The 26728-nt window shown below is 38.7% G+C and overlaps 1 protein-coding gene across 1 annotated transcript in view; it reads right to left on the bottom strand.

Moving 5' to 3' along the window:
- Positions 1 to 7123: 7123 nt before the first annotated feature.
- LOC134965478 (5-hydroxytryptamine receptor 3A-like) overlaps positions 7124 to 26728 on the bottom strand; it is a 71719-nt gene continuing 52114 nt past the window's right edge. Inside the window, exons 6-9 of the mRNA XM_063941890.1 lie at positions 17644 to 17801; positions 16307 to 16517; positions 13186 to 13416; positions 7124 to 7521 (exon numbers count right to left, since the gene is read on the bottom strand). Of these exons, the coding sequence (XP_063797960.1) occupies positions 7238 to 7521; positions 13186 to 13416; positions 16307 to 16517; positions 17644 to 17801 (884 nt within the window). The 3' untranslated portion in view covers positions 7124 to 7237. The remainder of the gene's footprint in view (positions 7522 to 13185; positions 13417 to 16306; positions 16518 to 17643; positions 17802 to 26728) is intronic.

Here is a 26728-nt window from a genome sequence, read left to right as displayed (position 1 = left end):
TAGTCCCTCGCTGCAGTGAGTCTGTTGCCAGCAGATCTCACTGTAAAATAAAAAAAATAAAATATACTTTCTTTCTAGGAGCTCAGGAGAGCCCCTAGTGTGCATCCAGCTCAGCCGGGCACAAGATTCTAACTGAAGTCTGGAGGAGGGTCATAGTGGGAGGAGCCAGTGCACACCAGTTAGACCTAAAGCTTTCTTTATAGTTGTGCCCAGTCTCCTGCGGAGCCGCTATTCCCCATGGTCCTTACGGAGTCCCAGCATCCACTTAGGACGTCAGAGAAAGCAGACTGTACTTTACACCTGAATTCTGATTTCCCAGGGTTTCTCCATTTTCTCATCAATTATGAATGGTATGAAGTTGTACAAATTATTACTCAATTTTCAAATTCCTTATTCATTAAATCTAGAAACAAAATATTTTTTATTTACAGTAACAGTAAATTAATTATAAATTAGTACAATATTAATGTACATATTGTGCAATGAAAATTAAACTAATTTGGGTTAGGTATTTAAAAGTTTTAGAATCAATAAGAATCTTTAGCTTTATAGTTTTAGCCATATTGGTAGAAATTAGTAGTACACTCAGGACTTAGGTTTCTAATTTCCCCTTCTCATCTAAAAATATTGTTTGTTTGTTTGTTTGTTTGTTTGGTTGTTTTTTTAGATTTCTTTGCAACAAATTTCTAATTATTTCCCAAGTTGCTCATTGGCTCTATGTAGCTTGATGCATCTGAAACACGGTATTGAATAAATAAGGATGAAAATTGCAGAACTGTAAATTTTTCTGTATAATCTAACGGTACTCTTTTTTTTTCAGTATAGCCCAATATTACACTACGATTACTGTATTACTTAATTTTATATATGAAGGATTATTATATTGCTCATAATTCCAACGTGTATTGCACACTCAAGTACCTATTTGTTCAATTTAATATATCATTATGTAATATTTTCTCCTTTTCAGTTCTTACAATTTGATGCATTTCATTTGCTGAAATTGCACAGATGCAAAGAAATGCAAAAAGATTTACTATTAGAAAATTTGTAATTATCTGCGGCATTGCTTGGTTACCCCCAGAACACTTTGATACCTAAACAGCATTATTATTATAAAGTGTATTATCTCGTGCAGCATATTCTGTTGCTCTTTACAATTGGAACAACAGTAATAGAACAAAACTGGGTAATAATAGACAGACAAAGAGGAACAGTAGGAAGGTACTGTTCACAAGTTTACAATCAAAGGTGCTTTGGAATGTCACTTGGCAAATATGTGTGATTTTGTGATACATTAATTAGCTCTCAATACTGGATACATACTTGTGGAAAGGAGAATGGAGTAAGCTGCAGTTCTTTGCAGCTAGGACAAAAAATTCCTGAAAGGAATACCACCTAAGCATCCGGGAACACCTCATTTTGATAAGTATCGCATCACTCTGTATTCATTTGAACAGACTATGAATAAATAATGAATTAGGGGGTTATTCAGGTTTGTTAGCAAACCAAAAAAGTAAGCAATTGGGCAAAACCATGTTGCACTGCAGGTGGGGCAGATGTAACATGTGCAGAGAGATAGAGATTTGGGTGTGTTATATTGTTCCCGTGCATGGCAAATACTGCTTTATTTTTTCACGCAGTTTAGATTTCAGTTTGAACGCACCCCACCCAAATCTAATTTTCTGCACATGTTACATCTGCCCCACCTGCAGTGCAACATGGGGGGTCATTCCGAGTTGTTCGTTCGTTATATATTTCTCACAACGGAGCGATTAGTCGCTAATGCGCATGCGCAGTGCGACTGCGCCAAGTAAATTTGTTATGCAGTTAGGTATTTTACTGACGGCATTCCGAGGTTTTTTCTTCGTTCTGGTGATCGTAATGTGATTGACAGGAAGTGGGTGTTTCTGGGTGGAAACTGGCCGTTTTATGGGTGTGTGCGAAAAAACGCTGCCGTTTCTGGGAAAAACGCGGGAGTGGCTGGAGAAACGGAGGAGTGTCTGGCCGAACGCTGGGAGTGTTTGTGACGTCAAACCAGGAACGAAACTGACTGAACTGATCGCAGTTGCCGAGTAAGTGTGGAGCTACTCAGAAACTGCTAAGAAGTGTCTATTCGCAATTCTGACAATCTTTCGTTCGCAATTTTGATAAGCTAAGATTCACTCCCAGTAGGCGGCGGCTTAGCGTGTGCAAAGCTGCTAAAAGCAGCTTGCGAGCGAACAACTCGGAATGAGGGCCATGGTTTTGTCCACTTGCTAACTTTTTTTGGTTTGCTAACAATGCTGAATAAACTTCTTAGTGTGTTCCAAGACACTCTGGAATTTGGCATTCTTTGGATACTCTATCAGTCCTTTATACATAAAATTAAGTAATAGCAGAATACATATACCTGAAAGATTTCATAGGAAAGTATTAGCTTTCAACCTCTTTATAAGCCCGAAGATTTAACATTTCTGCAAAGACTTGCATAAATAGTATTGCCTTGACAATATAAAAACATTAAGCTGCAAACATAGTGTTTTTAATTTAGATATGTCATAAAACCATAAGATATCCTTATATTTCATGGTAGAGAGCACATTAGAAGTATATTAAAAGTAGTTCTGAAAGTAAAAAAATTTTTTATATTAATTATCATGTTATTCATTTTTATGTATTTTATAATTTTGTAACCAACATAAAACTGTCAATCAATCTCACAGCTGTGTCATGTGAAGTTTATTTTTATATCTGTGAAGCTGCAGGGGAAAAGGCTGGTGCAGGGCAGATTATATTCTTTGACTTTGTTATCAGTCTAATGCGTAACTGAGGTATAGTAAATGTAAAGTATATTGGGGCATATGTAATAGGGTCTGAGTTTGCCGAAGGTGCGGGATGCCTTGTAAATGATTGCTGCATTAAAAAAAGAAAATCCCCAGAGATCATCTGGCATCCCGCACTTCAGGCAAACTCGGACCCTATTACATACAGTATGTCACATAAAGCTACATGGAAGAGGCATAGCCGAACACTGGAAAGAAATAGATAATTATCTTGGATTACTACTGTTGTGAAATGGTGATGTATATAAGGATAATGTCATCGGCGTTTCTATAATGGGTGCAGTATGTGCGGTGCACACGGGCCCTTGGGACCAGACGGGTCCACACCGCACACCCTGCACTCATATATTATACTTGCCCGTCCAGAGTCCCACGGCGGCACTCCTGCAGTGAGGACACAAATCACTTGGAAAACTGCTGTTGCAGCCATTTCCGAGTGATTTGCGCATGTGCACTGGAGACGTCCCCGGGAACAAGGTGCAGGCGCCATGTTCCTGGAGACCTGCGCATGCGCAGTAGACCCTGGCATTATGCCAGTAATGTACAGAACCCTCTACTGTAAATTATAAAGATATTATACAGAGTAAGTCACTGAGGAGTTCCAGGACAGTGTAAGGGCATGAGACTGCATGCTTTTATACAGACACAGATGGACTGGCCCATGCTTTGGTGAGTAGTTGTTTGATATGATATACTATATGTGAAAGGTTGTATGTGTGATATATATTAAAAACTGGGAAGAGGGGTCTTTGTGTAATATGGGGCAGCATGGTGGCAAAGTGGTTAGCATTTCTGCTTCACAGCTGGAGTTTTGGGTTCAACACTGAACAGAACCCTATCTGTGTGCAATTTAAATGTTTTCCATGTGATTGGGTGGGCTTATGTGTACTTGCTCTGGGTGCTTCCATATCCTGTCACAGTCCAAAAACATACTAGTAGGTTAACTGAATTTTTGCAAATGGACCCATGGGTTACTTGCAATTAATTATATGTAATGTATTTTTCAATAAAAACAAAGCACAAGAAAAAACAAGCTTTGCCCCAATTAATTTACACAACACTTTAAGTAGTACAAGCAGTGGATATGATAGGAATGTACATAGGATGCCCAGCAGACAGGTTTTATTTTCAAGCCAAAATTTCTATACTAACAATAAATGGACACAACACACTTAGTAACTAGTACTGATTTTATTGAAGTAGCCTATTGTATGAAGAACCACTAAAAGAAAATTTGCTATATATAAAAGCGCTACCCATAATATGCACAGTTACATTTTAAGAAAAGGAGCTTTGCACATTTAAGACAGACAGAGCTAGGATTCAGCAGCAGAAACCATTCTTCTACAGAAGTAATGTTATGCTCCTGTTGAAAGACACAGAATAGAGCCACTGACATATAGACAAGAGAAGACATTTGCATTAGCTAAAAAGAGTACATTCATTTATTTTAATTTATCTTACATATTGTCAGAGTGTCAGAATGTTCAAACATACACAAATCATCAGGAGGCCGTTCATTATTGGAAAAACATGTTATCTGGTTATCTATTTCTGGATACTACAGTAGTTACTGGTTCATCATTATTTTTATTAGAGGGTGAAATACTTAACAATTTGGGCATCAGCACAACAAAAAATGTTTATACATTATGATGTTGCCGTGATCATCCATGTTATTGATTCCAAAATATGGTATTGTTTAATTCTATGTTTTTTTACCAGTGTATATTCTATGAATATATGGTATTTTCAAACTATATTATGTTAATTGCAGTTCTGTAATTAGCAATCTGGGTAATTGAACTAAGCCAAAAGACATTTGGTTTGGTCTTGTTGTGAATTCCCAGATTTGAAAAGAATGCATATATACGCTTCACAGTAGAGGGCCATGTGTCAGCTATCGAGAAATCTCACCTATTTCCTTGTCCACAGAATCTAAGGGGGACATTTACTAAGCAGTGATAAGAGCGGAGAAGTGAGCCAGTGGAGAAGTTGACCATGGCAACGATTCAGCACTGAAGTAACATCTATAATTTGCATACAATAAAATGATAAAGAGCTGCTGATTGGTTGATGGGGAAATTTCTCCACTGGATCACTTCTGCGCTCTTATCACTGCTTAGTAAATGTCCCCCTAAGTCTACATAGGTGACAAAAGTGTTTTAAAAAGGGCATAATCTCATAAATTTCAGCCAGGTTAAAGTATCTGAGAAACATTTGTCAGGGGAATTTCTTCCTGATAAATCCATAAATCTGGCCATAGGAGTGAAAAGTCAGAGGTTCCTAGCCTCCATGCTGAATTAAGCAAGTAATTAAGTGACCCTGTTTGTTTGACATGGAAACCCGGTGTTGTAAGAACAGAGGGCTGTGAGCCAATCAAAACAAGCTTTGGACTCAGGAAGGAGGGGGGCTGAAGAGAGAGAGATGTCCCAAGTTACATTGGCTCACCTCTAAACAAGGCTGTGTCAATCAATTCATTTTTGTACTAAGAGACTTGAACCCAGAGGTGGGGCACAGGAGCAGCTTGCTGAAAAGTTAATATATCTGGTGAATCTATGTGATTTTTTTTACTTTCTAGGAGAAGCAGAGATGCTGAGGTGTCCCATTAATTTTTAAATGATCTCCTACACATCAGTTCATACTTCATATTTCATAGTGAGTTAGTCTGATTTAATTAGACTTTATTAATTTAGCATACTTCTCTTTGTGTTCTTGAAAAATCCATAGGCCTCTAAGTGCCAAAATCCATGCTACATTAATGTGATATTATCATTTGAATACTAACAATTTATTATATTGTAGGTACAAATACAAGGCTACCTGGTGACAGATCACCAAAATGTCCTTGCTGTTGGGAGTGACAAATACTACTACTGTTTCTCTTTTATAACTGTTGGAATCATAATAACACATTTAATACAATACTAATCATTTATGTTATATAATCCAGGATCAGCAAGAGACAATTTTCTTTAACAATACAAATGGTGATACAGGTTGAGTATCCCTTATCCAAAATGCTTGGGACCAGAAGTATTTTGGATATCGGATTTTTCCATATTTTGGAATAATTGCATACCATAATGAGATATCATGGTGATGGGACCCAAGTCTAAGCCCAGAATACATTTATGTTTCAGATACACCTTATACACACAGCCTGAAGGTCATTTTAGCCAATATTTTTAGTAACTTTGTGCATTAAAAAATGTGTGTACATTCACACATGTCATTTATGTTTCATATACACCTTATACACACAGCCTGAATGTCATTTAATACAATATTTTTAATAACTTTGTGTATTAAACAAAGTTTGTTTACATTGTGCCATCAAAAAACAAAGGTTTCACTATCTTACTCTCACTCAAAAAATTCCATATTTCAGAATATTCCGTATTTCGGAATATTTGGATATGGGATACTCAACCTATATAGATAATTTAATACTTCTGAAATAAACAATTCCAGTAATACAGTGTTAGGTTCATCTCAAGAATCTACTGAGTGGAACTACAATCATGCTTGATTAAAAAGCTTTCCATTTAGTACAGTCTTAGCGCAGGAGCTTGTATTTAAACTACTGAAGTTTGAGGCCTCCCAAGTGACTCATCATAATGGCTCAAACATTACATTTATTTTGCTTAAAATTAAATAAATAATATATTCATAATAATAAGAGTTTCTAGTAAAAAGACAGACTTTAAATCAATGACAAAGCACATTATAAGCCACCATTACTCAAAGTACCTAGTAAAAATAGCAGAGAGCATTATAAGGAAATAATAGTAGTGCCTTGCAATGTATCAGCAAAAGCATCAATGACCATTAGTGACAGTAATAGCATAGCAATATGATCCAGCAATATGCCAGTGTGCCAGTATAGTAATGGTCAACCATTTCCCAGCAAGTCATATTACTTCTCTACTGAGGTGTGAGTGTGTGTGTGTGTGTATATATATATATATACATACATACACACAGGTATAGGCATTCACCACTATTGCACTATCACAATTTTATTGTAACTCACAGGTACTTCATCACAGAAGATAACATCACATGAATATGTCACATATTCATGCAACGCTATCTTCTGTGATGAAGTACAGTACATGTGAGTTACAATAAAATTGTGATAGTGCAATAGTGGTGAGTGCCTATACCTGCATTTATTTATTAATTGGCCTTACAAACCTTTATGGAGCACCGCCATTGGTGATTTTGAAACAGTGAGTGTGGACTCTGCAACATATATATATATATATAAAATAAATAAATATATATATATATATATATATATATATATATATAGGTATATACATACATAACTACAAGCCTATTCTGTATAGACCATATTAGTAGTTAGTAATATATATATATGTAGTGTCCTTTCTTCTAGGACAGTTTCAGGCATGCTGCCAGTAAGACCACATAGTCGCCAAGGTAACAGTGTAAGCCAATACTGCTACCAGATAAACACGAAAAAGGAGGACATCTAGGACATATCCAATCTGCAACCACTCTTTGGCTATATCACGATATTCATCTCTTTTCTCTAGATATTGCCGAATTGATGCAATCTCATGGAGGATACTATCCACCACTACAGAGCTCTCTTTAGTAGGTAAAATTACTCCCATTGATTTATCATAGTCTTTAATAGTTTCAGAATTGTAATGAGCCAATTTATCTGTAAGAGAAAAACATAACAAATGATCATCTATTTGAGAAGTTTGAGGTCAATATATCAACAAGCCCTTTGCCTCAGCGCAGACACATCCTGCTTCACCACTTATCTCAGCAATTCAGGAGGTGTTTACTCTGTAATGTGTCCAAATAAGAGTCGCTGAAGGAGTATTGCGCAAACTTACTCCTCTGGCGACCGTTCTCCCCCCTGTAGAATGCTGTCCTCTGGAGTGCTCCATCAAATAGTACTTAGTAGGGACTAGGCCTGATTCAGAGGTGGACAGAATTGCAGAGCCACACACAAGTGGCTTTGCAATTCCGTCCATCAAGGTGCAAATGCAGCAGCAGGTGTCTATATGAAATAGACTTCTCTTGCATTGCATTTGCAATCCGAGTGTAGGGTCCATAGATGCTGCCTCGGATCACCAGCATCGGTTGCAATGGTTGCAGATTTGGCCAAGCTGCATAAACTAAAGCTATCTCAGCCTGACTGGTTCCTGGGAGCTTGCGAGGCCAGGATATATGTGTGCAGCCATGCAGACCCTGGCCTCATCCCTCCCGGAAAACGGTGGCAACAAGCGTTTCCGGGAATGCTGGCCAATAGCACCCCTCTCTACCTCCCAAATGCCACAACTTGTCGATCAAGCTGTGGCTGGAAACACTGTAAGCGGACATGCAGATCGAGGGTTGCACATGCGCAGAACACATCTTGCACATGCACAGTCCTCCCACCATTACCCTAGCATATATCTCTGAATCAGGCCCTAAATAAAGACTATATAAAAAAAAAATATATATATATATATATATATAGAAGTAAAGTCTACGGCGCTTCGGTGCGGCTATGTGTTTTCTATACCTTAAATTTAAAATAACCTTTTGTATAGATAGAATATAAATATCGAATAAAAACACTTCTCAAAATATTAAATGAGTGGCAGCTTATAATACATACAAATGTGCTTGGCATGTACACATAAGGATTTGGAGGAATTAGTGAAAATAAGCGCCCAAGAGTGTGAATTATAAAACAAGGTGAATATAAATGAAGGTATCGATGGTGGGTATATTAAAACCAGTTAAAAAACTTATCTGAAAAACCAGAGAAGCTAAATTCAGGCGATGCTCCTTTGACGCTTAATACATGTTAAAAGAGAAGAAGAGCAGACATAGTGTGTACTGTTTTTTTGTACAATATCAAAATATATCACTGGCTATGTAACAATAGGCTTAATTAGGGAAATAGCATATTCCCAAGTATGCAGTGAATATATAGCCTAGGCAGTGTATATATAAAAGATAAATTATTTAATACACAAAATGACATAAAAATACATAAAAATACATAAAAATATGAATGGCTGTATATCATGCGTACAGGATAAAAGATTATATTAAGCTTATATGTCCATAAATAACTGGAATGCATGCGTACAGAATTCAAAATGATAAATGGCTCATCTGTCCATTAGAGGAAATGTCAGCAGGTAGTCCCAACGCGTTTCGTCCGTCATCAACAGGACTTCATCAAGGGAATAGACAAACAGAACAGGCATGCTTCATTTATACCCTCCTAAGGCAATTTATGATGACATCACTTCCTGTGATGTCATGTAGCTGGAGCATTAATGTAAACTTTAAACAAGGTTTTAATTTGCACTCAAAAGGTGACAATACGGTATAGTGAGGTATGGAGATAGAAGGAAGAGAAAAAACAAAGGAAGAACGAGGTGGAGAGGTGGCTAAATCGAAGAAAACGTCCGGAGTTTAATGTGGAACGCATGTGGAACGCATGCGTCATTTCCGTAAATGGCACTGACGTGACTTCCGGTCGGCGTATTACGATTAAAAAGGGTCTAAACAATATAATGACCGTGATTGTGAATGTGTGTCATAACTACAAAAGGAGTATGAGGCTGGAGTACTGGGCTGGAAAATGTTAAGTGGTGACGTTCAGGAGGTGATCCGTCTGGTATGGCAGTCACGTGACTTCCGTTATAGACACGGAAGTTAGTGTATGGAACGCAAATCAGAATAGTAACTTCCGCTAAAAGACGGGAATGCATCGAGAATAGAATATACATGTGGGCCCTTTTAAATATAAATTGCCGAGCTATGAAGTTAAGAAGGTGACGTTACGGGATGTGTGTGATCCGTCTAGTATGACGGTCATGTGACATCAGTAACAATTAAAATGTGTGTGGACCGCAAGTGAGTGACGTGACTTCCGCTAGAACACGGAAGTAAACAAGGGAGAGAAAGTGATGAGCTTATTTAGTAAATAAACCTCCATATTAAGAATTGGAGGATTAAATTAAAGCTGTGTATAGTACACAGCTATAGTGCAAGTTTTGTCCCACAACCTACTATAACAGGTGGGATTAGCGTGACAAATTATCGGTGAATAACACCGCCATTGTAAAATTCATTTAAATCATTCTTTTCAATACTCACCTCGAACCAATATAATCTAAAATTCACGTATGAGATTAGTAAAGAAAATGTGCACTATCTGGACCTAACCCTCTCCAATACTTCATCCAAGATCTTAACGAGCAACTACATAAAAGAAGTAGATACTAATAGTTATCTTCACTTCAACAGCTGTCATGCTCAGAACTGGAAAACCAATATCCCTTACTCACAGTTTTACCGGATTAAACGCAACTGCAGCGATGACCAAGATTGTCAAAAACAACTCACAACATATGCTACAAGATTTAAAGATAGGAAATATCCAGAGCATGTGATTAACAAAGCATTGGAAAAAACTGCTAACAAACCAAGATCTGATTTCTTTACTAAACGGACACAAAAGAAATCTGACAACTTCACTCCCTTCATCACCACATTTAGTAACCAAGAACCAATAATTAGGAAATCCATCAATCAACATTGGAATATTTTGCTGATGGATCCAATACTAAGAGAAATCCTTCCACCAAAACCAGACATCGGGTTCCGAAAAACCAGCAATTTGAAAGATATCCTGGCACCTAGTCATTTACGAAGCAAAAATAAACCTGGAAATAACACCTTTATTAATTGTAAAGGTTGCTTTAAATGTGGAAAATGTAACATTTGTAAATACCTCCATCCAGTCAGGAAAAAATTCAGCAACCACAACAACACAAAAGAATACAGCATTAAAGACTACCTTAATTGCAACTCAACAATGGTAGTTTATTTGCTTGAATGCACATGTGGACTTAAATATGTCGGTAAAACCAAAAGGGTCTTAAAACTAAGAATCCAAGAGCACATTCGGAACATCAAAAATAAGATTGACAATCATACAGTGCCTAAACATTTCATTGAAAAACACCAATCGAATCCAGAAAACATCTCCTTTAAAGCAATAGAACTTGTCAAATCCGGTGAAAGAGGGGGTGATATCTTGAACAAACTCTCCAAAAGAGAAATGTTCTGGATCCATGAACTCAAGACCTTATCACCGTTTGGACTTAACGAAGCCTTCGAGATTGCTCCCTTCCTCTAATTTGCCTGTCTCCATTCACTCCTTTTTCCACATAATCCCCAAGTTTCACAAATTTTCGGTTCTTTTTATCCAGCATTTTTCATAGTAACTCTATTACCTTTTAAATTAGTTATCAATAGTCAATATTTATTATTCCTTTCAGTAAATTACCAACCCCTTGCCTGATGTGGATAATAACCAAGACTGTCTCCAAAGAAGAACACATGATGCGCATCCAAAATGCGATAAGACTATGTACTCTTTACCGAAGGAAACTACTATATAATTATAATGCTGCTACTCAAAATACTCATCTTGGGTCACGTTTTAATCAGTTTATATCCGGTCTATTATGATCATTTTTTATGATTTTGATTAACCTTTTTAAATTGCACTCAAAAACTACACGCAAATTATGTCCCTTTTTTTTTTTTTTATATATATTTTATATATTTTTTATTTTATTTTTCACATATTAAATTATTTTTTAAAAATGTATTATAATAATTTATGATATATATAGATACTAATTTTACAATGGCGGTGTTATTCACCGATAATTTGTCACGCTAATCCCACCTGTTATAGTAGGTTGTGGGACAAAACTTGCACTATAGCTGTGTACTATACACAGCTTTAATTTAATCCTCCAATTCTTAATATGGAGGTTTATTTACTAAATAAGCTCATCACTTTCTCTCCCTTGTTTACTTCCGTGTTCTAGCGGAAGTCACGTCACTCACTTGTGGTCCACACACATTTTAATTGTTACTGATGTCACATGACCGTCATACTAGACGGATCACACACATCCCGTAACGTCACCTTCTTAACTTCATAGCTCGGCAATTTATATTTAAAAGGGCCCACATGTATATTCTATTCTCGATGCATTCCCGTCTTTTAGCGGAAGTTACTATTCTGATTTGCGTTCCATACACTAACTTCCGTGTCTATAACGGAAGTCACGTGACCGCCATACCAGACGGATCACCTCCTGGACGTCACCACTTAACACTTTCCAGCCCAGTACTCCAGCCTCATACTCCTTTTGTAGTTATGACACACATTCACAATCACGGTCATTATATTGTTTAGACCCTTTTTAATCGTAATACGCCGACCGGAAGTCACGTCAGTGCCATTTACGGAAATGACGCATGTGTTCCACATGCGTTCCACATTAAACTCCGGACGTTTTCTTCGATTTAGCCACCTCTCCACCTCGTTCTTCCTTTGTTTTTTCTCTTCCTTCTATCTCCATACCTCACTATACCGTATTGTCACCTTTTGAGTGCAAATTAAAACCTTGTTTAAAGTTTACATTAATGCTCCAGCTACATGACATCACAGGAAGTGATGTCATCACAAATTGCCTTAGGAGGGTATAAATGAAGCATGCCTGTTCTGTTTGTCTATTCCCTTGATGAAGTCCTGTTGATGACGGACGAAACGCGTTGGGACTACCTGCTGACATTTCCTCTAATGGACAGATAAGCCATTTATCATTTTGAATTCTGTACGCATGCATTCCAGTTATTTATGGACAGATAAGCTTGATATAATCTTTTATCCTGTACGCATGATATACAGCCATTCATATTTTTATGTATTTTTATGTCATTTTGTGTATTAAATAATTTATCTTTTATATATACACTGCCTAGGCTATATATTCACTGCATACTTGGGAATATGCTATTTCCCTAATTAAGCCTATTGTTACATAGCCAGTGATATATTTTGATATTGTACAAAAAAACAGTACACACTATGTCTGCTCTTCTTCTCTTTTAACATGTATTAAGCGTCAAAGGAGCATCGCCTGAATTTAGCTTCTCTGGTTTTTCAGATAAGTTTTTTAACTGGTTTTAATATACCCACCATCGATACCTTCATTTATATTCACCTTGTTTTATAATTCACACTCTTGGGCGCTTATTTTCACTAATTCCTCCAAATAAATATATATATATATATATATATATATATATATATATATATATAAAGATATTTGTCACACTGGGCAAGTACGAGATGTATAGCAAGTGCATAAAGTGCATGTTACATATCATTCATACACTGTCATTTATATTCTCTTCCTATGTATTACTAAATTCACATTTCTCCTCTTGTCATTTATTCTATGTGACATTTTTTAACAAAATAAGGGAAATAAGATAATCTTACCAGTGCTGCTGTTCTCCATTTGTTGGGACATGTCAGAACTGTTGATACGAGATGTACTAAATTTCTTCTTGTCTCGGATGCACAATAAAACTGTGATCTTCTCCAAGACCAGCCTCTTCATCCATTCAGGAACATGAGGTTGGAGATCTTGTTTGTGTACTAGTCGGACGATGAGTATAGTCTCTGTTAGACTGATCACTAACAGTGCCATACAAACTACAAAGTACACACCTGCCAAATAGGTCAATAACAGAAAAGCAGCATGAAATACCGTAAGTGGACAAAAATGTTAACAAATCAGTTATTTTCAAAAACTATGTATGTCTATAAGTATGTACCACACATCATTGGCAAACTTATATAGTTATATTCTGGACACTTATTCTTACAGTGTTCTAAAGGTTTGAAACTAACCAATTACCTTATGTATGATTTATACACACTTATTGTTCTTGCAGGATAAAATGTAATAATATTCAATGTGGGTAAGACATTGAATAATAATACAAAAATGAACACATTGCTACAGTTGTGGTAAAATATGTGGATTGTTAACATTCACCTTTGTTATAACATTGCCTGATACTAAATTCAGTATAACACATGTAATATTAAACATATTGCGGGATGTAATGCAGTCCGCAGTCACGGGATGTGCAGGATGCTGGCCAATCTTTGACATTTTTTTAAAGAGGCAATCATGTACAGGGCATGGTTTTACCTTGTAAGTGATTGCCCTGTTAAAAAAACATCAGGGATTGGCCTGGATCCGGCACCTGTGGCTACCTCGGACTTCGTTACTTTCAGCCGTTTATATAAAAATGAGTCTTTTAGTCTTAGATAAGTACATTCATCAGGGAGAGGTATGTTTTTAAATGTCGCTGTCCAGTGCTGAAACATTGAGTCTGAACGGTGAATTGAGTCAAAAGGCCTGTTCTGAGTCAGATGCAATGCTGATATTTACACAAATGGTTGATGTTTTTCAACTGTGCATGATTGTGTCAGTCATGAAAAAGTTGCACGCCGCATATGTAAATCAGTGTGTGCGCACAAAGTCGCACAAAGTTTAGAAGCTCGGACTTGGAAATGTATTGAAAATGTAATGGGTGTTCATGGGCAGAGACTGGGAGGTGTCTCTTCAGATCCATGCAGATGGTCTGTCTTATGGGCATTTAATAGGAGTTTTGTGGGCATATCACAGTAGTGGTTGTGGGCGCAGATCACGTGTACATTAGAGGCCATACTCTGATGGAGAATATGCACTTAGCATTGTGCAACCAGTTGTTGTATCTAAAAATGCAACAAACTGTATTTGAAAATCTAAAGATGCTGAAAGTGGATGTCTCCCACTTGTGTGTGTATGTGCAGTTTTTGTATGTGTGCAGGTTGTGCATGCATGTGTGCAGTGTTTGTACAGTATGTGTGCAGTGTGTGTGTGTGTGTGTGTGTGTGTGTGCATGCAGTGTGATCAGTAGGGGGACAGTGTGCATGGGGGCAGTGATGTGGCAGTAGGCTGTGATGGGAGCAATGTAAGCAGAAGGGGGCAGTGAGGGGTAGGGGGTGCAATTATGTGGGTAATGAGGTATGATGGTGTATTACGCTGGGGTGGGGGGACCAGTAATGTGTAAAGGGCAATGTGTGAGATGTTGGGGCAGTGAGGTATGAGGAGAGCAGAGTGAGCTGTGGAGGAGGGGAGGGCAGGTAGATATGGAAGGAACTGGAAAGAGCTATAAAAGGGGTAATGAGAAGGCTATGGGGAGATATGGAGTGAGGTAACAGATATATACTCTTTTTTTTAGGGGGGGGGAATAATGTTGTGCATAGGAGCAGCCTGACCCCTAAATCTTCTTCTGACATCAAGGAAAGTCTTATAATTGCATTTGCATAAAGTCACATATGCAAATAAGGCAATAGAAACAGATCCAGATGCTGCAGCATTCATGAAACAGACCCAAAGTGTATTATTTAATTACTTTTGCTTGCATGGACCACATTGGATCTTTCCGGATTGCCTATGTCTGATTGGAGCTCCTCTTAGTTTAGAAAAATGTTGCCCTCCTACAGCTTCCATTTTATGACTTTTTATTAAAGACCAATCACCTGATGTATAACCAGTTCTTGCTCATGCACTGTAAACAGCACTCAGTCTAGAGATTTTGCTTGGTTTACAGTGAGCTTGTACTGTATATTGAGATCTTCCCTTTGTAAAAAAAGACTGAGGAGTTCTGTCATCTCAGTTTTAAAATGCATATTTTTTTTGCCCTTGTCTGGATTAAAACTTCTTTTTTTATTGTTGATTGATCAGATACTAAAATGAGTGACAATATATTGTATGTCACTGACAATTAATATTATATTACATGTACTATGTTGATTATATAACATGTACTATGTTGATTAATAAGAAATGAGTGATGCCTCACTTTCATCTACCATGATATAATGTAGTTTATGTGCATACCCAAGGTTATTTTACAGTATTTAACTTATTCTCATATAAAATTTCTTCCAAATGATGATGATGATGATGATGATGATGATGATGATGATTGGATGCTTACAATTTTGCTAGTTTGGAGCATAGAGGAGTTTAGTGTGAGAATAAAAACTAATGTTCTTCTTTAAGAATTAAGGCCTGCCATACTTATTTCAGCCTAATTATGCATCATATCAAGACAAGATATTGGTATTCTGCTATAACTACTTAACATTTATATTTGCTTAAATGATATATATATATTTTGCTTTGCTTCTAATGTTCTTTCCTTCATTGCATCTGTTTCCCTTTATTACCTGAAAGACATTGATGTATCTGTTCACATTGTTAATTTTTATGGTGCTTCGACATCTCAATAATATTCAGACATCATTTTACTATTTGATTGTTCTGCACTGATATCGTTTTTAGCTGTAATAAAATAGCGACAGCCCTTAAAAAAGTAATTAGACTCAGGGACACAATGGACCATGTTAGCTCAAGGAGAGAAACCGGGGGATGTAGTAGACATTTTAAAATATCTCACGTGGAAAAACAATTTCATGTAAAGAATATTAATCAAACAACAAAGTACTAGAGATAATGTCAGATGACAGCAAGAAAATCACAGATAAACTCAGTTACCTATTAGTGGGGTTCCAATCGCTGTGGCTGGCAATGTGTCGGACACGACTATAAGGAAGACAGAGTAGCCTAGGAGAAGGGTGATCTTGAAGGAGACTCTTTCTCCACTGTCAGGAGGCAGATAGAACCCAATTATGTCCATGACCATCAGGAACATACTTGGGAGAAGTAGATTTACAGCATAGAACAAGGGTCTTCTCTTAATAACAACCTGTAAGATAACAATAGATATATCTCAGTGACCATATGGAAATAGACATCACACATATGGCAAGTTTACTGTTATTGTTATCAGAAAATTCTTTGTGGACCTAAAGGTGACTATATACTTTAATCCAGTGGTTCTCAAACTCGGTCCTCAGGACCCCACATGGTTCACGTTTTCCATTTCACCCAGCAGGTGCACTGTGTATCACCAACTGTCACATTTTAAAAATCTACAGGCAACCTGCAAAACATGAACCATGTGGGGTCCTGAGGACCGAGTTTGAGAACCTGTGCTCTAATCCAAGCACAGAGAGACATGATCACTGCCCCTTAGGCCACTTGTTTAATGCATCGTAGCAATAGCAATCATCCAACTGGACTAATGGGTATGCCAAATACCATCACAGTTGTATGCCAAGCACAGTGCAGTATTATAATAATAATAATAATAATAATAATTATTATTATTATTATTATTATTACAATTTATTTATAGGGCGCCGCAAGTGTCTCGCAGCGCCGTACATACAACACACATTAGAACAATACAGGGTATACAGAACTTAACATCACAGAAAACTAAAACAGAGCACAGGTAACAATTAGCATCTCAGTTCTCATTACACAATACAGCTGATATGTCAGGAAGCAAAGGAGTAATCGGCCTACTACTGGGGGGCAGGCAGCCATTGGAAGAGATGAACAGTAGGAGTAAATGCAGGTATAGACAGTCACTGAGTAGGAGAGAGCTGTAACTGAAGTGCAAGAGAAGAGGGCTGTGAGAACAGGAGGGAAGAAGGTTCTGCTCTAAGGAGCTTACAATCTAGGGGGCACATTGGAAAATCACTGACAATATTACAGAATGTACTGTATTGCCACCTTCTCACTTATGGCACTGTAAATGAGTTCAAATAAGAGATGATGACACAATTATTCTAAATAATTGTATATGATAATCACTACAGAAATAATTGATTTGTGACATAAATAAAAAAATATCTCATACTGCTTCAATATACTGTATTAGTTATTAAATTTCCATGAGTTCCAGAAATATACGAGAACACCAGAAAGCTTATATACTGATTAAAACAACAAATCAGAAATAAGGCATAAGTCACAGAACTCACGTGAAATTTCATTTCTGCAAAGCTGTCTTCATTTTCCACAAACATCCTATACTGGGACAGGACATAGAGCAGCTCCCACTCTCCCTTGTTCATAAATAGGCTCTTGTCTTCCTTTACTTCTTCTGGTGTCCTCCATAAGGAAACATTAATGTCCTGAACTAGACCAGACAGATCAATGTTACATGATGTTCTCTAGCAATTAAACACATGGAATAAACATATTTCACTTTGATTACGTGGAGAATGCTTCGATTATTTCAGCACTCCAGCTGGTCCTAAGTCTTCATTCTATGATCAAGTTAATTATCAGCTGATCAGTGGCTTGCTGAGCATCCTGGGATTTGAAGTTCAGCAACAGTTAAAGGTTAAAATTTAAATTCTCATGGTGCCATTTGCTTTCAGCTTCAGTATCTATGTCCTACATTAAACAACATCCAATAAGGTTGTTTTCACAAATGGATAATGCTCATGCAATTTAACAAGTCAGAATATCAAATGTTTTACGCTGTGGAGAAAATGAAGACAATATTTCTAATTTTGACTCATGACGATTATTTAATTCTAGATTTCAGATTCACCTACAGATTTTTGTAGGCAAAATCATCCTCACCAACAAACAGTTATATTGTAAAAAGCATAATAATGTAAATATGAGCATTACTGTATGCCATGTGAAGCAAGTAAAGGAGAAAAGACAGATTAAACATATTATAAAAGCAATATTGTAAAGAATTGTTTACAGCTTTTCTTTGAGAAGATGATTTGGAGCGGCAGCTGTAATTGGTGGACCACCACAATATAGCGGTGGTGATACAGCGTTCAGATCGCATGGCGTACTGTCCCTACCTTACCCTACAGTGTGCATTGTCCTCCTTTCCTCCTGGTTACAAGCCGGTAAGTGCTAGGTTTGACCAGCGTGCTCGGCTGTGGCGCTCTGTTATAACATCACCGGTCACCCGATGTCTGGAGGAAGATGTCTCGGCTGTTCTCCGCTATTAGTCCTGGTATCCTGCATCATCCAATGCATTTTACACACCAAATGGTGCTTTGTCAAGTTTGGGCAGTCTTTCCTTGTGGTCCAATATATACTACTAAAACTTTATTATATACAGGAAGCTAAAAAGCCGGAAATGGCTAAATAAGGTGGCGAGCACACGGCTATTAAATGTCTTCTAATTACAGGGACTGTTTTATTCTGCTTGCTTTTTGATGAGATGTAGTTTAAAATGTATAAACAGTAGTGGGTTAAGAAGAGTGGGATGTTGGTTTATATAGATAATTAAATGTAATAAAAGGATTTTCTTTAAAATAGTTGTGTGTATATTTCTGTAAATGGTTTCGTTTCGACCCCCTTTTCACTGACTAGAGGTACTAGGCAGGGCTGCCCATTATCCCCTACTTTATTCGCTCTAGCCATTGAGCCACTGGCTTGTGTCTTACATACTCATCCTGATATTGTGGGATTTACATTGGGGCAAAGAACAGACACAGTGGCTCTGTACACAGATCATTTATTGTTGTTTCTGCATGATTACAGATCTTCTATGCCTGCTGTATTAGATGTAATTGAGACATTTGGCGTATACTCTGGCCTCTCCATTAACTGGAACAAATCCTCAATATTACCGTTATGGGGCTCCCACCCAACTACCCCTCACTTATCTCTTCCATTGCCCTGGGTTGCTCAGTTTCAATACTTGGGAATAGTGATCACTAATGACTGTACTGATTTTATTACCAAAAACCTTTCCCCTTTGCTCTCCTATTTGAAAGAAAAATCTAAAGTCTGGTGTAAATTGCCCCTTTCGGTGAAAGGAAGGGTAAACCTAATTAAGATGATACTCCAACCTAAGCTCCTATATGTCCTTCAACAATCTCCAATTTATGTCTCTGCTTCCTTTTTTAGACATCTTAACAGTATGTTGTCCTCCTTGATTTGGGCTAATAAACGCCCCAGAGTTAGTTTGGACACCCTCACTAGAACTAGAATGGATGGTGGCCTGGCTCTTCCTCACTTTAGACTGTATTATTATGCCTCTCAACTAGCACATATCTGCCTATGGCTACAGGATACCAGTCAGGTAGCCCTTCCCTACCTCCTAGTTCAACAAGATGCTTCGGGATTCACACCGTTACAAGCACTGCTAAGTGGCCACCTTTTCTCACACTGTTCTCCTATCCTAGCTCAAGCTACTAAGATTTGGCAGGAGGTTCAGACTATGTTTAAGTATAAGGATGTTGATCCCGATACTCCCCTCTGGCACTCCCAATGGCTCCCTGAACTGTATAACTTATCAGGAGAACAGGCATGGAAAACTAAGGGAGTTGAAGGAATTGGGCAATTATACAATGCAAATATTTTGAAGTATTTTAAAAATTTAAAGGATGAGTTCGATCTTCCCCATGCTTTTTTTTTTAGGTTTCTTACAGCTTAGACATGCTCTCCAGGCTCAGTTTAGGGATGCCCCTCCAGTCCTTACCCCTTCACTATTAAAAACCTTTTTAACTAAATTGGGCCGGGTTTAATCTGTCTCTCTAACTTATTCCTTCCTTTTAGCTGAACACTACGCAGAGGCCTTACACGGGCTGCGGGTGCGTTGGGAGGGAGAGTTGGGTTCTATGAGTGATGAAGAATGAGATGCGGCTAGAGAACTCTCACGCTTGGCAACAGTTTCTATCAGATTTCAAAAATTCAGTTTTTTATTTTTCATAGGACCTACTTAACCCCTGCTAGATTGGTTAAATTTGGTGGCTGCTCCTCCTCTAACTGTCCTAAGTGTGGGTTTACCGCAGGCACTTTTTGCCACCTCATCTGGGAATGTGGCATAGCTTGTTCTTTCTGGTCTCGAATAAAATCTGCAATGGTGGATACTGGCATCCATGAACCAGTTCTCACTCCCAAATTGTGTATATTGGGTGCTTGGGATGGGGTATTACTTAATAAACCGGATAGACAATATGTCATTAATCTATGTTCCCTTGCCAAGGTGTGCATAGCCCACTCTTGGATAGCTCCCTCGGGTCCTGCTTTTGAAGCTTGGACAGGCTTGGTTAATGCATCTCTAGAACATGAAAAGTATGTATACATGTCTCGTGGTGCACTCTCTAAATATGATAGCATCTGGTCTAAATGGACAGATTCTATATATTTTTTCTGGCATTAATAACTGTAGTGTTTTGGTGGACCGCCATGTCCCCATGACCTGGTTCATCTCCATTTGTTATCTTCATATCTTATTACTTCTTAACCTTACTACCTGATATGCAGACACTAATTGTCTATTGGTCATTGGTTTATTTTTCTCTATTTCTCTTTTTCTGTTAGTTTGAGGTTAAACTTTATAAAAAAAAAACACTGAGGGGGTCATTCCGAGTTGATTGCTCGCTGCTGAGTTTTGAAGCGCAGCTGTCAGGTAAAAAATGGCAAAACTGCGCATGCGCTGCATTGGGCACGCATGTCATACAGGTACAACGAGCATCGTTGCTGTGCAATGGTTCTAGCAAAGAATCCATTCGCACAGGCGATTGCAAGGAGATTAACAGGAAGAGGGTGTTTATGGGTGTCAACTGACCGTTTTCTGGGAGTGGTAGGGAAAATGCAGGCGTGTCCAAGCATTTGCAAGGTGGGTATCTGACGTCAATTCTGGGACCTCCGTCGCTAGAATCATCGTACAGGATAAGTAACTACAGGGCTGGTCTTGTTTTGCACAAAATGAGTTTGGGTCGCTCGGCTGCACACGTGTTCGCACACTTGCAAAGTGAAAAAGTAGCTAACGAGCTAGCTAAAAGTAGCTAGCGAGCGAACAACACGGAATGAGGGCCTGAATCCTTTACTTCCAATTATGACACTTGTACAGCACAGCACAGTATTGTATTTTTATTGATGTGTTCAAGCATTAGAATTGTATTATTTCAGTACATTTAACAGTTCTCTCCAATGATTCTATGTAAGTTACTCTGCCGCTGCTGACTTTCCTATGATTCTTGGATGTCTACTGCTCGTAGGTCATTCACTGATTACTGTACTCCTGTCGATACTGTTTACTCTGTACAGAATTTTTATTTTTGTCTAATAAAAAACATATTTAAAAAAAATAGTTGTGTGTATGTTTTTTCATAATAATGTGGATAATTCTTATTCTATATCAATATTCAATCAATAAGCTTCCAAGGTTTTTAGGTAGTAGATCCATTTTGTGTCTCTCTGCTTCAAAGTGGTAAGTATATCATTACTTCTATAGAAACTAAAGGTGATACATTTTGTATACCAATATTAATCATATCTTTGTTACAGATTTTCAGAGTGTGCTGAGATGTTATCAGTTTCCAATCCTCTTTTTAATAGTCGAGAACAGCTTGGACATCTCCCTCCAGATATCAGGTGGTCAGTGAAGTCATAATGGTGCGCCCCGGCCGAGTACGCTGCACAGACCAAGGGCTTATCGGTTTGTAACCGGGACGAAAGGAGAATAATGCACATTGTAGGGTAAGGTAGGGACAGAACGCAATGCTGTCTGAATGCTGTACCACCACCACTATACTGTGACGGTTCCCCAATTACAGCTGCCGCTCCCAACCATCTTTTCAAAGAAGATCTGTTAACAATTGCCTACTTCTTCACAATATTGGTTTTATAATATTCTTAATCTGTCTTTTTCCTCTATTTGTTTCACATTACACAAGGTTCATATTTTACATTATTGCATTTTAATCTCCCCTTTTCACTAAGTAGCTGCACATTGATTATAGCGCTGGACGCTTTTCACAGTTTTTATATTGTAATTCGATTAGTACATACTACATGTGTATCTGTAAATAAGTTTCGGAAAACATTACAAATCAGGAAATAAATTGTGTTGTTATCCATTTTAGGAGATCATCATTTATCAGAGATAAACATTAAAATTATACCAGGCTATGGGGGAGATTTATCAAAATATGGAGAGAGATAAAGTTGAGAGAGATAAAGTCCCAATCAGCTCCTAAATGTAATTTGTCAAGTACAGCCTGTAAAATGACAGCAGCTGATTGGTCAGGACATTATCTCCCTCCACTTCAATTTTTTCCAAGTTTAGATAAATCACCAAAGATGATAATCTATCAGCAAGTCAATTAAAATTGAGGGCTGAAAAAGCCTGATGGCAAATAAGCACCCAGGGTGGAGCTGTGTGTGTGGCACAGACTGGGTATCTGTTAAATCAGTTACTGAGTGGATGGACAGGCTGCTACAGCTGCAGTAGCCTATTATGTACAATGGGGTGGATTTACTGGTAGAATAAATAGTCTAGTTCTGGGAGGTGCCTCTGTCTTTGTAATTTGACATCACCTCCCTTTATTATAGCCCCAGTCATGGTTAGCCTTACTGTTTTCCTTGCTTATTCTTCTATTTAGAAGATGTTGGGGGTCATTCCGAGTTGATCGCTCGCTAGTTAGTTTTAGCAGCCATGCAAACGCTATACCGCCGCCCACTGGGGAGTTTATTTTAGCTTAGCAGAAGTGCGAACGCTTGTGCAGCCGAGCTCTGTAAAAACAGTTTGTGCAGTTTCCGAGTGGCTCTGAACCTACTCAGCGCTTGCGATCACTTCAGCCTATTCGTGTCCGGATTTGATGTCATACACCCGCCCAGCGACCGCCCAGCCACGCCTGCGTTTTATCAGACACGCCTGCATTTTTGCAAACACTCCCTGAAAACGGTCAGTTGACACCCAGAAACGCCCCCTTCCTGTCAATCTTCTTGTGGCCGTCAGTGCGACTGAAAACTTCGCTAGAACCTGTGCGAAACAGCAAATGGCTTTGTACCCGTATGTCGCGCGTGTGCATTGCAGTGCATACGCAGAAATGCAGATTTTAAGCCTGATTGCTGTGCTGCGAACAACGACAGCTAGCGATCAACTCGGAATGACCACCGTTATGTCTTGTTCTAACATGACTTTTATTACAGCTTCACGGGGAAGCATTGCTCTTCAGCGACCATAAATGCTGCAAGAGGTTGTGGGAATGGTAGTTGTGATTACCAGTGAGAGGGGACCTGCATACCTTTGTTGAGATAGAGCCAAGTACTGTGCCAGTTGTATGAAGAGATTTCCGCAACACAGGTTACATACAGAATGACCCCATGTGCTATTTATTGTTATCACTGGAGAAGATTGCCTGCAATGCTTTTTCAGCCGCCCATCTTACTATTACTAATGCAATTAATAAAAGCTGTGACCTTTTATTGATAATCATGTGTCCATGTTTTATTTTAGTTACAGTAAGTTGGTTTATAAGCAACTTATCCATTTTAAAGCATCATTATTTGTAAGAATCATACAACATAGCAAGTGATGAGGGGCAATATATAATATAAGATTGACATATGTCTGTAGCGGGTAGTATTCATGTGACCAGCGGTCAGCAGACCGATGATCACATGACCTACCCCAAAATCCCTTCCCCTCACTATTACGATGGTCGGCATGCCAACCAACAGGGACTATTTCCTGTGGCAACCAACTTGCTGCACTAGCCCCTCCCCGCCGGGATCCCGGCGTCGGTATGCTGCCGGGATCCCAGCGTCGGTATGCTGACCGGCGGTCAGGAGACCATCGGTCAGCCATACCACATCCGTCTGTAGCAATTTGGTTGCATTACACTGGTAAATGCATTTTAAATGGGGGCAAATATTTTATATAGTAGAACTATCAGCAATGTGCAGTTCTTTTATATTCTATTTAAAAATAAAACTTATGCATTGAAGTTTCTTCTCTACCTAACTTATGGATCAAAGCTTCTCACACTTCATTTACAACTTATTCATCACAGAACCCTCAAATTGTCAATTTTCCGTCACTACTCATGACTTTTGACCAGTCACTCGTCACACATCACTTTGTATAATTACTCTTCACACATAATTCTGACAAAAGATGATATTTGATCCTGACAAATGATGATATCTTAAAATGGAAACAGTGATTGGAAAATTGTTATAATTATATTAATAAACTATACTGTAGATAATGTAATATTTCATTTAGAGAAAAAAATGAAGTTTCCCTTCACAGATACTGTATAATAGCAACATTTAATTTAAAAAGGATATTTTGAAAATGTGTCCAATACATTTATGCTAAAATGAAGCGGCAGAAAATCATGTCGTTTTCTACTGACCACTTTCTGCTCAATACTCCCCAAAAACAGAACAGAGCTAACACAGCAACTGTATCTAATCTGTCTGCTGATTGGTGGAGCAGTTAATTTGGACATTAAGCTACTGTATTTAGAGGAAAACTCTTTAAACAGGATATATGTTAGGCTAGTTAATGCATATTTGTTATACTGTAGTTGCACTGGGTTATTAATAGAGCAAGAGCTAAAGAACATCGGTGGGATGTAATGCCGGCCGCGTCCGGCGGCCATGCAGGCCGAACTCTGACATTTATAAAGCGGCAAACACTTACATGCCATGGTTTTGCCTTGTAAGTGATTGCCCCTTTAAAAAAATGTCTGAGTTCGTCCGGGAGCCCGCACGACCACCTGACTCAGTCGGCATTACATCCCACCGCATATGTTAAGGAATTGGGCCTGATTCTGATTTGGTAGTAAAGCAAAAAAAAAGTAACTATGCACCTGTACAAAACCATGTTGCACTGCAGGTGGGCAGATGTAACATGTGCAGAGATTTTGATTTGGGTGGGGCGTGTCCAAACTGAAGTCTAAACTGTAGTATACAAATAAAGCTGTCTAGCATTTGTGGGCTACAGTACATGTAAAAGCAGTCAGTACGAGTACCCTGCACTGAAAAAATATAAATATGTTTGCTCCCCTTGCATTGTAACATGGTTTGTTCCAGATACAAAGTTACTTGCTTTTTTTTCTTCTAAATTAGAATCAGGCCCTTTGTTCAAAAGACCATTAGATGTAAACAGGGCCAGCTCCAGGCATGTTAGAATTGAGTGACCGCGCAGGGCGCCACCCTTAATGGGTGCCGCACGCTGGCGCCGCCATATTCGAGCCTGGAGCCAGTCTGCTAACAGCCTAAACTGCTCTGTGCACGCTGTGCGGCGCTGGCATCTGACGTCAGATGCCGGCGCGCATAACGCTCACTGAATAGTTTAGCTTTAGTCCGCCCACAGCCCACAACACTCCCCCTTCCTCATTGCTGACTCACCGCCGCTGGCACAGCAGGTACTGTGGGGGCATATCTGGCACTGTGGGGGCATTTGTGTAACTGGCACTGTGGGAGCATTTATGTATCTGGCACTGTGGGGGTATTTATGTTTCTAGCACTGTGGGGGCATTTATGTATCTGGCACTGTGGGGGCATATATGTATCTGGCACTGTAGGGGCATAGATGTATCTGGAACTGTGGGGGCATTTATCTATCTGGCACTGAGGGGGCATTTATGTATCTGGCACTGTGGAGGCACTTATGTATCTGGCACTGTGGGGGCATTTATGTATCTGGCACTGTGGGGGCATTTATGTATCTGGCACTGCTGGCGGGCATATCATGTGGATCTGGCACTGCTGGGGGGCATATCATGTGTAGCTGGTACTGCTGGGGGGCATATCATGTGTAGCTGGCACTGCTGGGGGGCATATCATGTGTAGCTGGCACTGCTGGGCAGGGCCGGTGCAAGGTCTTGCTGCACCCTAGGCAAATCTTCAGCCTAGTACCCCCTAACCTGCAAACCCCCACCACCACCTAATGGAGGGGAGATACAGGTGGCCACTAGGTGGGACGGGGTGAATTGCATCATTATACATATACAGAGAAAAGGGACAATGCTCAAGGATTTTTTATGTTTTTGTGACTTTGTTCACAATATACTTTCACTTAAAAAGTCCTTGAGTGCCATCTATTCTTTATATACTCTTTATAATACTGTATATGTGGTCTGGTGGGGATATTTAATTGGGGTTGGGTACGGGATGCCACTGGCCACAAAAGAGACAGCAGCATCCTGACCACCATAATACTGAAATGTGAATTAAATTAATTAACCTTACCCCTTAGCCTAACCCTCCCTCACCCCAGCCCAACCATAACCCTCACCGTCATACTAACATTCAGGATGCTGGCTATCTGGATTCTGAATG

This window comes from Pseudophryne corroboree, chromosome 10, assembly GCF_028390025.1.
Source record: "Pseudophryne corroboree isolate aPseCor3 chromosome 10, aPseCor3.hap2, whole genome shotgun sequence".
Classification (NCBI taxonomy): domain Eukaryota; kingdom Metazoa; phylum Chordata; class Amphibia; order Anura; family Myobatrachidae; genus Pseudophryne; species Pseudophryne corroboree.
This window is presented reverse-complemented; position numbering and strand designations above follow the sequence as displayed.